This window comes from Agelaius phoeniceus, chromosome 2 (genome assembly GCF_051311805.1).
Source record: "Agelaius phoeniceus isolate bAgePho1 chromosome 2, bAgePho1.hap1, whole genome shotgun sequence".
Lineage (NCBI taxonomy): Eukaryota > Metazoa > Chordata > Aves > Passeriformes > Icteridae > Agelaius > Agelaius phoeniceus.
In genome coordinates, this window is record NC_135266.1 from 32,150,325 (window position 1) to 32,166,424 (window position 16,100).

Below are 16,100 nucleotides of genomic sequence, written 5' to 3' on the forward strand. Positions count from 1 at the left end.
TTGCTTTTGACATCAAAGTAAATCTTCTCTCATCCTGTAAAGAGCTCTCTAGTGGCTGGTTTGTTAAGGTGTAATAAGCACCTTAAAAGCATGTGCTGGAGCTGTATATCACTCTGGAAGTTTGTACTATGTTAGCCTATTTTTTTCTATTGATTTAGAAAAGTAATTGCTGTATAAACATCAATGAAGTTAGCATCTGTTTGTGCCAGAGAATAAGGCAAAGATCAATTAATGAAAACTGAATGTGCCTGAAATAGTTCTTCTCAGAAAAATGGGAATGAAAACTAGAATGTTTTTAAGAAGATATAAGCAAATGAGTAAAAAACCTAGTTTTATAATTTATAAGGAGAACTAAAACCTCATTCTGGTGCAAAGAGGAAATGAAGACTGTTAAACAAAACAGCATGTAATGAAAAAAAAAAGGAAATAGTTGTCTCTTGATAGACAATGAGTTGCAAAATGTAAGAATTTGACAGGGTGTCATCCACAATGTTTAATTATTGATAACATATGGCCAATTATGCATGTAATGAAAAAAATGTCATAGCAATTGCACAGTCTATTGCTAGAGGAGCATATAAATCATTATAGTATTGTGCATAGATATTAAAATGTTTGATTTATTTTTCAGAAATTATGGCTCAGCCACTTGAATTTCTCTGTAGCTGTGTTTCTATAAGATATAGTTATACCGGGCATGATTGTTCCACCAAACACAGCAGTATCTGGATGAAATGCAAGAACTTGTAGCATACAGAAGATAAATTGGGCAAATCTGATTCTTTATTCTGCCTCCACAATTTGTGACTCTATCTGTAGAGCTTTTAAACTTTTTTTACAACTTTTCCTACTTGTGATTATTAATTTCTTTAAAAATATATATTTTTTTAAGATTTGAAGAGGACGGGCCAGTCCCATATAGACAGCATAAAGAAACTTTGCTGGAGGCTTTAGAAAATTTGGGATGGCCAGTTTCCTATGAAGATGTCAAATTGTTAGAAGATGAGATATTGACAGCATTAACATATATACAACAAGCCTCTGATCTTCAGGAAGCTGTCAAAAAGGAAATTGAGAAAAGCTCAGTATCATACATAAGCAACAATAAAAAGGTAATACATGGGAAGGGATTTTTCCCCTTAGATATTCCTCTTCACTATGTACCTCTGGAATATTTTTTTTCTATTATCATAGGTGATAAAGTAGAATTGTAGCATGATGCTAAATAAAATGGATAGAGGAAAGAAGGTTGTTAAGAAGAGAGCAAACTTTCAATTACTTTGTTTAAATGTTGGGGAAGTAGAAGTTCTGAAGTTTCAGAGACAGCCAGAAATTGAGCCTCTTAGAAGTAAATCACAGCAAAGGATCTTTATCTCTGCTGTAATGATAGCAGGAAAGAGAAATAACAGATATATTAAAGGCAGTCTAGATTCAAGATTTGTTGTTGGGTTAATATCTGAGAAACAGGAATAAAAGGTATTCTAATATTGGAGTAATTCACTGTGATCTTCCATGGTACATTTCTTGTAAAAAAAATATAGAGAGAAGAGGTGGGATTCAGCTTCATTTTTGTACACTACAATTTAACTGTCTCTAAAATGTGGGTATATGTGAACTGGTGGGAAATATCACACCATTGTGAACTGAGTCAGTGGCATCTGGAGCTCATTCTGAAGTGGACACCCATTTTTGGCTAGGCAGAGAGGCTTATTTTCTCTCTCCATTTCATTAATACATTAGTCTAGCATTAATACATTAGCTACTCTGAAACTGCAGTTGAAATTAGTGGTTATACATATATATATATATATATATATGTGTGTGTGTGTGTGTGTGTGTTTTCTGTAGTTTTTGAGTTTTTAAAGACTGCACATTTGAAAGCATTTTAATGTATTCTTAAAACAGATGATGTTGATTCATTTCACATTAGTTTGAAAATATGACATTGCTATTAGAGCTATTTTGATTATTGATTTACCTATGCTGTATAATGTCCCAATACAAGAGCAGCAGAAACATGTTTGTGTTTCATTTGTTGAGTGTAATTTTACTGTTGCTTGGAACAACCAGTGTGTCCTCTCAGACATGATGTGATTAACATTGTGCAATCACTGATCCTGAGTCAACCTGCTTTAGGAGTCTAATCAGAGCAGCATCTTCAGTAATTGCTAATCTGCAACTGAAAGGCTTCAGGAGTGAGAGGCAGAAATGCAGATGTAATTAGAATTCTGTTTATGTAGCAGAAAAACAATGGGGAAAAAAAGAAGAAAAATGGGAAGGCTTTAAAAAGTTTGTTGAAGGTTTTGGCAACTGTGATGTCTGCCCATAAAATGGGTCTAGAGAAATAAACTGCCAACTGAAATACGTTACAGCCAGGAAATAGCTGATATGGCACTGAATGAAAACTATCATTGTGACATCATTGAAAAAAATCACAATTATCCTGAAACTACTCAACAAAGCAGACTTTTAAATTTCCTGATGATTTTTTTACTAAATTTTAAATAAAACACCTTAGTTTTCATCTCTTTCTGTTTTGGCCCTTTCATAAAAATGGGCTAGGTCTATTCGGAATGGGCTTGTTCCCACTGGCACCCAGGGAAGAGTGGTGGTTGCTTGACTCTGGAGGTGTCAGGATTATGAGAACCCAAAGTTTGAGCCAAGATACATGGAGATCTGAGGGTATTCTTCATGTCTGTTCTCACTTATAGTAGGAAAGTGCAAAGACTATTCTTTTTGAAAGGGAATTAAAAAATGTAGCAGCTAATGGAAGAAGTAAACAAAGTCTCCTTCACCCATTAATGCATTGCCTTCAACAGAAGCAGTGCGAAACATGGTAAAAATCTCTGAGAATCAGATAGGGCTCTTTTGTAATAAAAATACTGAATGCCAGAAATGGCCACTCCAACAGTGTCTGCTAAACACTGAAAAGCTGTGTGAGAGAAAAGAAAGATGGATTTGAATTTAGACAGTGTTTCTGAGCCATCTGAATTCTGCACGACTCGGAATCCTCATTGTGGATGCTTGTGTCGTCTTTAGTATTTGGATTAACGTGGAGTGCTGGAAGTTGCCCAAGTTATTAGTCAAGCAATACAAATTAGTTGATAATAAATATTCAGCAGCAGCTGTCCTTTTGGAGTCTGAGGAATTAAGTAAATGCTTTACCCAAATACTATTTTGTGTCTGTGGACCTGTAGGTCTGCTCTCATATCAGCCTTTGTTGAGTTATAGTTCAAACAGTCAGTTAAGCACTGTGAAGAGCCTCTGGTTTAGTCTGAGTTTAAAAACCCAGACTGTTCATATAATTAATATTCTGTAGGGGTAAAGAAAAAGCTAGAAAAATCCCGTGTATCTCTAATTTAAAATATCTCCTTGCCTCTTTTGTGTGTTTTGCTTATTTTTAGGACTTTTTTCCTAGGGTTGTTTGTGATCTTTGAGAGGGAGTTTGAAAAAAAGATACTTTAATAATTAGAGTGAAACTGAGAACAAACAAATCAAAGTTATTAATATATTTTCCATAATTATTGACTATTAGGGAAAATCAAGTATTAAATCAAATACACTTTTTTAGAAAAAAAATTTCATCAGAAAAAGAAGCAAGTCATACACATCCTAGCAAGCAGGAGTTTTATTAAGAGTCTGTGAGTTATGGTCATTTTCAGAACAATGTGTAGATCTGTGGAAAAGCTCAAGATTTCAAGTTGCACATTTTTATGATTCAGAAAAACCACGTAAGAGATGGATGCCTGCAAATTGTCCACAAGGTAGACCAATAAATATTTTAAAAACTAATGGTGAAACTAATTAATTTAATGGTGAAAATAAATGCCACTATTTTCATTTAGTGGTGAAACTGATTTATTATAAGCAAGTTTTGCACTTGCTTGTAATTTATATTTAGGAATATTATTGTGAGCAGAATGGCAAAAATGATTAGTGCATGAAGAACCCCAACTAGTTGGGCAGAATAATGGACAGTAGCAGGTCTGGAAGATCTGGTAAAATATTTTGCTAAACTGGAATGTTTTAACATGGTTGAAAATGTCAATTGAGTTTTGAATTTATAGTAAATAAATGTTTTTCCCCAGACATTTGAAGATTTGTTTGAACATTTTTTGATTTCATATTTTATTTTTTAATGATTCATCCCATACAGTGAGGTACTTCTAATGCAAATCAGATTACTGTGAAAACTCTCCTGTCTGGACAAAAGAAATATGTAGAACAAATTTCCTTATTCTGAAAAAAGAGCTGATTTTTCCTTACCTCATCCTTTAATATGAATTGTGCATCTTTGTGACATTTTTTTGTAGAAAAATGGTAGCCAGAACACATGAAAATTAGGTTTTGTTATGACCATACAGAACAGGATTTTATAGTGAAAACACTTATATAAGTACTTCCTGTACTTAGAACTATTCTTAAAGTTTAAAGCATTTCCAGTTTGCTGTGAATTCTGTACAGATTTTGTAGCATTACACCGCCTCAGTTTTTAAATAATTTCTAATAATTGATTAAGGCTGATTGCATTAGCTGTTGTAGAGAAATAATTGTCTCAAATTACAGAGATTTAAAGAAGAAAATGGGAAGCTGAAGTCTAAGACAAGACAAAAACATCAAATATTTGTAACTCACAAAAGCCAAAAGGTAATTGCAAGATCAGACATCACAGGATTTTATTATCCAGGTATACATTTTTGTCCACATTTTCAATATTATTTAATGTTCCTTTACACTGATAAAGCATAAGTTATATTCATAATTGATTTATTTTTTCTTAATGACATTTACTATTACGTGTGCATATTAATGAAAAGGAATATCTATTTTGTATATGTATGTGCACATATATATACATTTATAAGAAGACATTCATTTTGTAAAGTTGGAGAGTAATGATATCTATGAAAAGTATGGAAGGAAATCATGAGCCAAGCTTTTGCATGTGTGCATAAAGATCACTAAATGGTGCTGCTTTTTTGTTGAATTTTAAGCCAGCATGGTTAGTAGGTAAAACTCAGTTCTGTTATTTCACACAGAGAATATTAAATATTCTCTGTGTGTATGCATTTATCTTTGTGTTATCTTTACTTGTTTGGTTGGGATTTTTTTAATTACATATTCTTAACTGTGGTAGTAGTTTTATTATGTTAACTATCAGTTTTATTATGTTAACCAGATCAGCTTACAAATTTCAGACCTGTGCTTGAAAAAGACTTTGTTTCTTTTTATAGCACTATTAAGACTGGTTAATAAGACAGGGTTTTTTAGGTACAAATGTCTCCATTGCCCTAGCACAGCTTATAGTAGCTAAATGAAAATGAAGAATGCATAGTATAGACATGGGCGGCCTCAGTGATGTGTGACAGCCTGTAGGATTTTTTACAAAATAATTTCCACAAGGGGTGAAAGAAAAATAATTTAAATATTTTATTCTGTTGTTTTTCAGGAACTGTGATAAAGAATATCAGTTCTACCTGTGCACTTGTTGACTTCAGCAATGGGGAGAGCTGTGATGTCCTTGTCAAGTTCACTATACCTGTGGGAGGTGCTATGCCATGCCCACATCTGCAGGTGAAAAACTGTATTTTTTCATGATTGCAAATATGCACTTTATATTTAAAAATATGAAATTCATTTTATATTTAGGTAATAAATTATAGATTTTTTAAAAAGTCTTTTAAATACCTTTATTTTAAAGAAGAGTTTTTCATTATAGTAGTATCATACTATTTTCAACATGAAGTTTTTCATTTGTTTGAAGCTTATTTTCATTGTAATTCTATTCCTTTGTTTATTAAAATTATGTGTTCTAAATTAATCTATATTGTTTTCTTTATAAAACATGAATATTTCCCCAGCCATAGAAGAAAGGTGAACTATTTATTAGTACAGTTATTATTTCATAGCACATAGATTATAAATTGAGAGCCTTTTTTACTTAGTGTGAGCAGTTTACTTACAGCAGGTTTTAATCATTCAGTTTTCACAGCATGTTTTAAATCCAGAAAACAACCATATACTAAGGTAAATAACAGTAATAAAAAATTATAATCCCTGTTCATTTCTGATTTTCTTTAAAATTTATCAGCTAACTATGTGTAATCACAGATGAGTTTTTTTGGTGATTCTTATTTTACACACCAGAATGGTGATGGTTGCATAGAGGATACAGGATGGATCCATCTGTTTTGAATAAAAGAAACATGTTTATAATTGCACTGCTACATATAAAACTAGAGACATACCCTTTTTTTCAGTTTGAGATAAAGACAAATCCTGATATAGTAGCTCCTGATAACTCTGTAAGTTCTGTATCCAACTCTAGAGACCTGCAGATTTTGATATAAAACTGTGACTTCTGCGTTAATTTTAAAAACAATTTTGGATAAATCAGTTATATCTGGAATTATCTAAAATTCCCAAGGTTGGTTTGTTGAAAGACTTAAAATTTGCCTAGAATCCAAGGGAATGTACAGTTTGTAAGAGTTTCCTCATTCAGTTCAGCTTGCTAGCTAAGCCCAGGTACATTTAGCAGAGCTCAGTCCTTTATTTTTGTTTTGTGTTCTCTCCCTGATTCAGTGGAAATTGCATAATCAGAACATGCAAGGACCAAGTTCTTCTTTTCTTTCAGTGGTCCATATTAAATCATGGGAACATGATAGAATGAAGATTCATGTAAAAATACCTTAGTAGTTATGTCTTGTAGAGCTCAGAAGTGGTTCTTGCAGTGGTTGTTGCAGTGATGCTTTCCTGTGCACAGGTTGGGGACTATGTGTTTGCCAGAACCGGGACACGGGCAGAAAATGAATGTTATGTACCCGCCATTGTCATAGCAACACCACAGAGGGTGGAGACAGGTGACAAATTCTACACAGTGCTGCTGTTCAACAATAGAGAGGTAAGTAAACCTAGGGGATCATACCAGGCTGGCTGGTTTTGGAGAGGCAGATAGAATTTTCCAGGCTAATGGGCTCTCTGTCCCAATCCGAGTCTCCAGCTAACCAGAGTAAATCAGAATTCAGAGTGCAATGAACAGCTCATGCAATAAACCTGAACGAAGAAATTCTGTTGGATAATTTATTCTTAAATTATACTCTGTTCTTTCTTCTTTAATACATTTGGTGGCTTTCACAAGTCCCATGCTTCTAAAATAAGAAACAGGGAGTTTTAACACAGTCATTATAGTCTGACATTAATTCCATTATGTTTGTTTGTTTTTTGTTTGTAAGCCATTATGATAATTTTACTGCATTTTTCACAGCATGCATCAAATAAAATTTACTTTGTACTTGAAACTTTTATATTAATTATCTTTATTAGAGGCTGATTACAGTTACACTTAAACAGTTGTTTTTTTTAATGCATATGTATCTTCATTGCTTTTGAGATTTGAGTTTTAATTAGATGAATATTGTTTGTGTTATTGCAGGAACACTGTATAAGAAGTGAGCTCATTAAAATCAGCCAAACCAAGTATGCTTATTCCTGTCAGTACATAAGAACGGTGCAGACGGTGGATTATGAGATGTGAGTATGTTTGAACCTAAAAATACCAAATTTTTAAAATTTGAATTCTAAATGTTGCACTTTGAGTTCAGCTATGCTGTCAGGTTTCCATACGTAGTACTCTAACTACAGCTATTGCGAACTGGCTTACTCTACACTTGCAACTAAGTTCATGTGAGAATTTACTGCCTTATTTTCATTCCAGAAATATTGGTGGGATCTGATGGTTTGAAGCTTAGTCCCAGAAAATTGTTAAGGGGATTGCTGAAATGTGAGATGGAGTTTCTATTTGTTGTAGACCTTATTTTACTTTTAAAATACTTATTGTAAAGTAAAGCTGCACATAAAATTGCAATTTTTTTCTAAGATACTTGTTCATCTTCTGAACTTAAATCTGGAGATGGAGAGAGAGTGTGTAACATGAGTATGAGCCCCTACTTAGGTTCTGCAGAATTAATGGGCAGCAAGATATGAAGTGTGCACTGAAAATGCAAGTGTTCCAAGTGTTTATGGTTACTTTTTAATCTTATATTAAGTTCTAGTTTAATCCAGTTGAAATTATGACAGCCTTCAGAGCACTAACAACCTCAGACAACGTTAGGATGGACAATAAGATCAGAACAGTCATCTAGGGATATTTCTCCAGAATACAATCCCAACCTACAATTATTGGAATTTAAAAATTCTCTGAAGCAGAATTGGAATCTCTGTATTAAATAGCCTTGATGGAATTTTCTTCCATGAATTTGTGCAGTTTCTTTTTTTGAAAGCATGTAAAACTTCATCATCCATAGCTTCTTCCCAGGGGGAGTTGCACAGTTTCACATTTTCTCACACATTCATATGTGTGAGAAAACATAATTTGGTTTTGAGTCTTCCATTTGCCTTGACATCTACAGAACAAAGGATTTCCTCTTACATGTAGTATGAGCACTGCTGCAAAAGAATAATATAATCTCCATCATGGGAAGTTTGTTTCCAAGAGGAAACATGAACAAGGAAAATCACAGAATCTCAGAATTAGCTTGGTTAGAAAAGACCTTTGAGATTGAATCCGACCTATCACCCAACACCACTTTGTACCTAGAGCATGGCTCTGAGTGCCACATCCAGTCTTTTCTTAAACACCTCCAGGGATGGTGACTCCACGCTCTCCTTGAGCAGCCATTCCAATGCCCAATCACTCTTTCTGTGAAGAACTTCTTCCTAATGTGCTGCCTAAACCTTCTCCTGGTGCAGCTTGAGTCTGTGTGCTCTTGCCCTGTCACTGGTGACCTGGGAGAAGAGACCAACCCCCACCCAGCTGCACCTTCCTTTCTGGTAGTTGTGGAGAGAAATAAATTCCACCATTAAAGGCAATTTTAGATCACAGAATCATGGGATGGGTCAGATTGGAAGGGGCCAGAGTGGGTCATCTGGTCCAACCTCCCTGCTCAAGCAGGGTCATCCCAGAGCACATGGTGCAGGATTGCATCCAAATAGTTGAATACCTGCAGTGAAGAGACTGTACACTCTCTCTGGGAAATGTGCTCCAGGGCTTGTTCACCCACAGGTGTTCTTAATTTTCATTGAAATGTTCTAATATGATTATCATCACTAAAGATTTAATCTAAAAATTATGGGTGAGGGTACCAGTTGTGGGCTTGATGTATGGATTCACTGAGAATGACAGAGTGAAAAGCATCTGAGATTCAAATCCTTTGATTCCCATGTATTTTCTAATAGTGATCCTAGTAGAGTTTGAAACTCAGCCCTCCACCAGCTTGCAGCTACAGCACACAAACAAATGAATGCCCTCTCTTTGCTGAGCAAAATTCCAAATCTGGGAATACAGCAATGCCTTCCCAGGCCATATAATTGATATGATAGTAGCCTCTTCTCACCAAGAAGCAAACCTGAAGACCATGGTTTCCTTCTCAATGCAAACAACCAGTTGAAAAGAGGGAGGTATATAACTGGTCTGAGTTCCAGCAAAAGCAGCAGAAGTCCTTCCCTTCTACTGAGATGGATTGTATTCTGAGGTATCATATTAAGAAAAGATGTGATTAAATGCATGAGCAATAAGAATAATGTCCATTCTACATGCTTTGTTTCATGAATGAGTGCTTTGGTACAACCATTCACTCTCCAAAGAGAACTTATTATCACGCTGACTTGCCATTTTTATGTACAAATGAGGAGAAAATTGAATTTTACATTGGCAAATTGGAGGAATTCATTGGAGAATTGACTGAAATGAATGCACTAAATGGAGTTTTTATTAGAACCCCTACTTTTTATGAGGACATGGAAGTGTGCTTTCCAATGAAACTTGTTTATTATATTTCTAAAATAAATCCCTACCTCCTATGTCCTACTTAAAGGGGGGACAGTGCAGCATATTGCCCATGGATATGCACAGATCTAATGAGAAAGTGCTGACATTGTTGATAGGAAAAATGCAAAAGCATAATTTAATTGGAAAGGAATCAAAAAGTTTGAATGCAGTATTACATTAGAACCTCAAAAGAGACAAACTGCTTGTGCTAAGTGCTGGAGTAGTAAGGGAAAAAAAATTAAAAGGCACAGATTCCATGCTGACAGGAAGTCCTCAGTGCCTATAGATGTTATACAGTGTCTTGGGTAACTCCAGCTCTGAGTTCTTTGGGACTGTCTTTTAATGTTTTTGTGGTGTGTATTCGGGATTATTCTTAATTGACTAATCTTTAGAGGTACTAATATAGCTCTTATGATTTCAGTATGAGACATTAGCATCTGTTTGGGGCATTTTCCTGCCATCACTGTGGAAAGAAATAATTATGGCAGAATAAGCACTCTGCAAATGTAGCTAACAAGTTCCATATGCAAAGTACAATACTGTGTGATATGGACCCACACAGCAAAAGGGTCCTTTTTGCCCACATCCTTTCTGGAGTCATAAGAGGCAGATAAGATTAAGGGCCAGAGCCCTGTTTTAGGCTATCCTTTACTTATTCTATAAGTAAAAGGGAAACTGAATTGTAGGACATTTACAACCCTGTCAAATGGTCAAGAGTGTGATAAGTCCTTCTCTTGTCAGTACTGTGAGATGTGGAAAAAGGTGAAATCTATGTCTTGTAAAAGAGGCATTATGAGATATGTCCTTTTAGCTTAGTGGATTTCCTTTTCTGATTTTTCAGCCGGGATACTAAGACTAAAAACCCCTGCCCTCACTCAGCTGTGGAAGATGAAGGCGGAGAACAAGCAAGAAAAAGTATAGTGAAAGAAAAGAGGGGAAAAAAGAAAAAGAAGAGGACAAGAGTAGACAAAAGGCATCCCAAGGAGATGATGTCAAACTTGGATAATCTTTTGTCTCCAGAAGTGAAGTAAAACAGAGAGAAAGAAATTCATTGTCTAGCAATAAGGAAGAATATAAGCAATAGAGGTAAAGATGTAGCTCTGAAAAAGTGTAAGAAATTAAACATTTGTGAGGGCCTTTAGCTATTCCCAACACAAGGAACAGATTTCTGCATTTCTGGGTGTTAGCCAAGTTAGCTTTCCTGTGTCCTATATGATGAAATTCTTTTACCTCCTTTAGAAACTGTTCTTGACACTTTCTCAGTGTGTGTTTTCACAACAGCAGCAAGAAATGAATAAAGCCCGTTCCAGCATATCCCACCTTAATTTCCCTAACAGTTGTAGTAGCAGTGAGGATGCAGTAACACCAAACCTTAATACCTGCTTCAAAGCAGAGTATTTATTCCAGTCTCTCTACTGTTTGTTCTTTGTTAGACTAAAGTTATGTCTATATTGTGGGTATTAAATGATTGCACCTGTAGCTCAATGCTTCAGAGGTTAAATTGATTTTGGTGTAAGAGCTGGCTCAGTTAAAGCTGACAGCAGTACCTATACTCCCTGTCACTCTGGAGCAGAGACTGGGCTAATGTAGGCCTGCCATTACATGTCTGTCAGCTCTTCATTTTCAAGATCCTACTGTCAGTGGAAAGATAAGGGGATTTTTATCCATACTTGGTAGGTGTACCTCCTTCTACCATTTTAAATATGTTTTCAATGGCCTCATTATTTATTTACTTTCAGAAGTGATGGGTTATAAATTCACTCAATCATCATGTTTTCAATCAACTTGATTTGGCTCATCTGAATGTTCCTTCTGTGTTCTCTCTCATCCTTTAAAGATTGCCTGCAAATTCCATAATACATTGCTTATAGTGGGTATTATGGTGCCCATTATATAATGCACATTTTAAGAGTGGCCTGATCAGAATTATATGAGAGCAGAGGTGTTGGGCTTGTCCAGTGAAAAATCATGGTTTCCAAAGGTGGGGCTACATCGTTGGAAATGCTCAGTTATCCCAGACACCTTCCTCTTGGACATTTTGAGATGCAGATGCTGAGGAAATGTGAAATAATCCTAATGTGATCAGCAAGTCCTGTAACTGATTCCCTGCAGCTTGCAGGAAAGATTACACCAGAGCAGTGGTTATCTATGCATTTTAATCCTGCCTAGATTTAGCAAAAAATCTCATAGTATTCTAACAAGGCTTCAATGTCATATGCAGGTTGAACATGCTGAAGAAGGTACCTTGTCTTCTTCTTGTAACACCATAAATATTGAATATGGGAGTTTTTTTCTAAAATTTATTTTCATTCACATATCCTTCTGTGTTTTGTCAGAAAGGGAAAAGTCAGAGCTGATAAAGATATTAAGTAACAGTATATGGTCATCCTCACATGGTTTCATTACATACCTCTTTATCCAATCTCTCTACATGACTGTATATTTATCCTCTTTGGGTGTAGATAGTTGCCCCATTTTCATACCATGCAAATGTTTCAGAGCACTCTGTGTAAGTTATATAATTTTGTAAGTTATATCAAATGTGCTGCCTGACCCCTGATATACACATCTTTTTGAACTGTGTTAATGCTGGATTTCATTTTAAAGATGAAGAGAATGAAGAAAACAAATTTGCCTGGCTTTTTTTCTCCCATCTGCTCAACTTCCAATCAAGTATGAACTATTAGTTTACACTTACTGCTTGGCAGTTCAATATGTGTTGAGCACCAGTGAGATTCCCCTATGCAGGTTAGCACTTTTCCTTAGAAGTTGTCATATTTGATTACATTGATGTGAGTAGGTGTTAAATAACACAGATGAGGAGTTGGAAAGCCCTGCCATTCTAATTAATTATTTAGTTAGTCTCTGTGGACCAGGTATTAAAAATATCAGGTATCTGACAATGGACTTTGCCTTCATGGAGTTTTTGTAGTGCTGAAAGAAGGCTGGATATTCAAGTCAGGAGCCTAAACTGCACAAGTGAGATAAAACACCCTGTTTTCCTCTTCAGACCTCTGTATCACTCTGAAGTCTCAAATATTGCCTTTCATATGCTGGACACACCAATGTTCATCAGAGTGATCCCTTTCCAGGTTTTCCTAGTAGTTGACTTAATTACTTCATTATTTCTGGACTGTTTATATCAAAGGCAGATTTTTTTCCAAGTCAGCATCTCAGAGAAATGTTTTGAATAGCTGCGATAATGACAATTTTTATAGTGAAATATCTTTTACAGTAACAAGGTTATGGTTTGGTTTTTTTTTTTTTTTTCAACTTCTAAAAGCAGTCTGTTAACCTGTTTTTTTTTTTTTTTCTGAAAGATGTATATTCCTCCCATGTATTCTTTTCCTTGTAATATCAAACACCTAAATAATTTGGATATCTTTTAACTTCTGAAAAAGCTCAATAGTCCTGATCTGTTTGACTGAAGTAAAGGCATTTTCTTCATATTTGTATAAACGTTTTCTCCATGTATGTATGTGTCTAAGGCATTAAAAGCATTTATGCCATCACTGGTTCTTGCATTTCCTTTAAAAATGTTTATCTTGTCACTTTTTTTTGTCCAGATACATACACATACACACACACACATGTATATATATATATTTAGTAATCTGACTGGGCTATGTTTTGTAATTATTTGATGTGTTAATCAACACTCTGCCTATGTTTCTGTTGCCTTCATGTGATCATTCATCTGTTACATAAGGAAGTAAGTTCTCCTGAGCTTGAATGAGCATTGCCAGATTACCAAGATGGATTTTTGTGCTCCCCAAGTTAATGTGGATTCAGCTACATGGCTCTTATATAGGTGGTTGATGAAACCTTGTATTCCCATATATTTCCACCACAGACCTGTAGGCCCTGTATGAATTAAGGGACTTTGGACATAAAGCAAATTTGTGTTTTGGTTTATGCTCAGCTAAAATATTTCTGATTGTTAAGAGGAATCAACAGCCCATTCCTGATGGTCCTACTTGCAGAAACAGCATAAACAGAAGTGAATAAAGATTAAGTAATTGTGTTAGTTATTTAGCATATATTAGCTTCATTATTGTGTTGAAGTGAATTCTGCCTTGTTTCTTCCAGAACCACTATATTTGAAACATTATTATTTTGATGTGCAGGCTTGCCACTCTTACTGTGTTAGTTAGCTCTGTGTGTTTATAAGAGAGCAAATGAAAGCCTGGCAAATTCCTGCTGACTGTTGGCCAATGATTCTTTGCCTTGGTAACTCAAATAATACTATTTGATGTAGCAAGACCATTGATACTTAATTCTGTCCTTGGTTATTGCAATAATTTTTTATAGGTGCAATAAAATCTCTTTCTGTAGAAAAATTCTTTTATCTTTCTAGTTTTCTCTTTTCTGTAATGCCTAAAATCAATGTTCATTCCACGTAACTTCCTTGTCAATTTTCTAAAATGTATATCTAGTAAAAAAAAACAAAAACAGAAAAAAATTGGCGTGAAGTACAGGTATGATACACAGTACTACACTGCACTGTCTGATGCATTAGCAAATAATAGCTATCAGAGCCAAAATCTCCTTTTTTATTTATAATGAGATGTGACTTGAAGCAATTATGCTGATAATTACTGTAACTGCCAATATGGGGTAGTTGGAAGACCTTTGCAAATGAACATCTTCTATCCTTTTCTGTGGTGAACGTAGTTTGTCTGAATTGGGTTCACGAATGGAGCAGCTGTGGCACCTGGCATTCTAGTGGATTGGCTGGATTTCCTGCAGTAGGATTTCCCATTTTTAGCACCCACTCGTTTTCCAGTCTCATTTTCCATCTAGTCCATTCAGCATTTGGAGAAGGCCATCACAATAAAGCAGTGTTCCCATCTGTTGGTCATGGCTTGTTTAACGAGCAGTTGATGTCAATTCAGCAATGCCTGCATCTGTTCCTTGCTGCAGCTGTGCGTGGCTAAGGGCTCCCCAACAGCAGCCAGATTTAGCTTTTGTCTCTTCATACCATGTTACAGCTCAGCCAGAAACATTCTGTCTTGTCTCAGGGCTGTCTGCTCATGGAAAGAGGAAAGTGTGCTAAACACTCTCTCTCTTTCCCCATAAAGAATGAAACAGGCAAGGGGGGAAAGTGCAGTTCCATTGGTTTAGGAGGCGTGTTGGGGGGTATCTGAGGGCAGATTTGGAGGGCAGTTCAGTCCAGATCCTAAGAGCAAGAGTGGAACAGGTTCTTTCAGCATCTTAGAAAGAAACAGAGAGAGCCTGTGGACTGGCTGAAGACAACAAACAGATTGTGAACTGTGTCTGATGGGGAATACTCATTTAATAGTGCAGCTTTCACTTTACTCAGGGAAGCAGTATGGCCACAATACCTTTCAGTATTTCAGTTTGACAATGCTTTTGTACTGCAGGCAGACAGGACACAGTCAAGAAATTTCCTGACCCTTACACATGTGAACTCTAGATTTCTGTCTCTTGGGTGCAGAAGAAGGATCAGAATGTTTCTTTTGTGTATGTAAGTGCTGATGGTGCACATTTATTAGGCAATTTTCAAAGACACACTTTTGATTTTTAAACTGCAACTTCAGAGTTTCAGTGGTAGCTATGGATAGCTATGGATGACAATCACTCCTAAAATGAATCATACTCAAATCTCATACTCTGTAAGGATTCAGTCTGGGCTGTTGCTCCCCAACCTGTACATCTTATACTTATCCTTCTTTATTCTGATTCCTTCCACAGTTTTTTTTTTCTACTACACAAGTGTTTTTTATATGATCATTGAAAATCAAAGTGTGAAGCAAAATAGGGTATATGCTTTTGTTTACTTTGTTTCTTCCTATTTTATTCTCTTTTGTTTTTCCTCCAGCTTCTGGGTCTTTTGTCATTCATTATGATTCTCATCATTTTGTGCCAGGAGGGTATCTAGTAGTTGGTGGTCTCATTTGATGTGACTAAAAAGTGACCTTTCAGTGACCCTTCAAAGAATGGTCAGACAAAGGTTCACAAAGGTAACCTATTCCCTATCCCCAGCAGTTCCTGGAAGATGATCCCTGAGTAAGAGTGAGATCAAAGATTGGCCTGTGAACACAACAGCTACAAGCTACAGACTTAGAAAATGAGAATACTTAAAAATACCTGAAAAACAGACTGGTTTGAACTTGTGAGGAAGAAAGCAAAAAATCTTTATGCAGAACTACTGCTTTGTTACCACAGTCATTGAGTTATTTGTTTCATGATAAATTCCAGGGAGTGTTTGAATTGTGACATCCAAGCTCATGGTGGGTCAGTGTTTTCTCTC

General features: G+C 35.7%; 1 protein-coding gene across 1 annotated transcript in view; it reads left to right on the forward strand.

The window, feature by feature from the left end:
• Positions 1-14,185, forward strand: part of VWA3B (von Willebrand factor A domain containing 3B) — a 61,183-nt gene extending 46,998 nt beyond the window's left edge. Inside the window, 7 exon segments of the mRNA XM_077173447.1 lie at positions 893-1,112; positions 4,567-4,687; positions 5,450-5,574; positions 6,764-6,901; positions 7,433-7,530; positions 10,668-10,834; positions 10,837-14,185. Coding sequence (XP_077029562.1) covers positions 893-1,112; positions 4,567-4,687; positions 5,450-5,574; positions 6,764-6,901; positions 7,433-7,530; positions 10,668-10,834; positions 10,837-10,910 — 943 coding nt within the window. The 3' untranslated portion in view covers positions 10,911-14,185.
• The last annotated feature ends 1,915 nt before the right edge of the window (positions 14,186-16,100 follow it).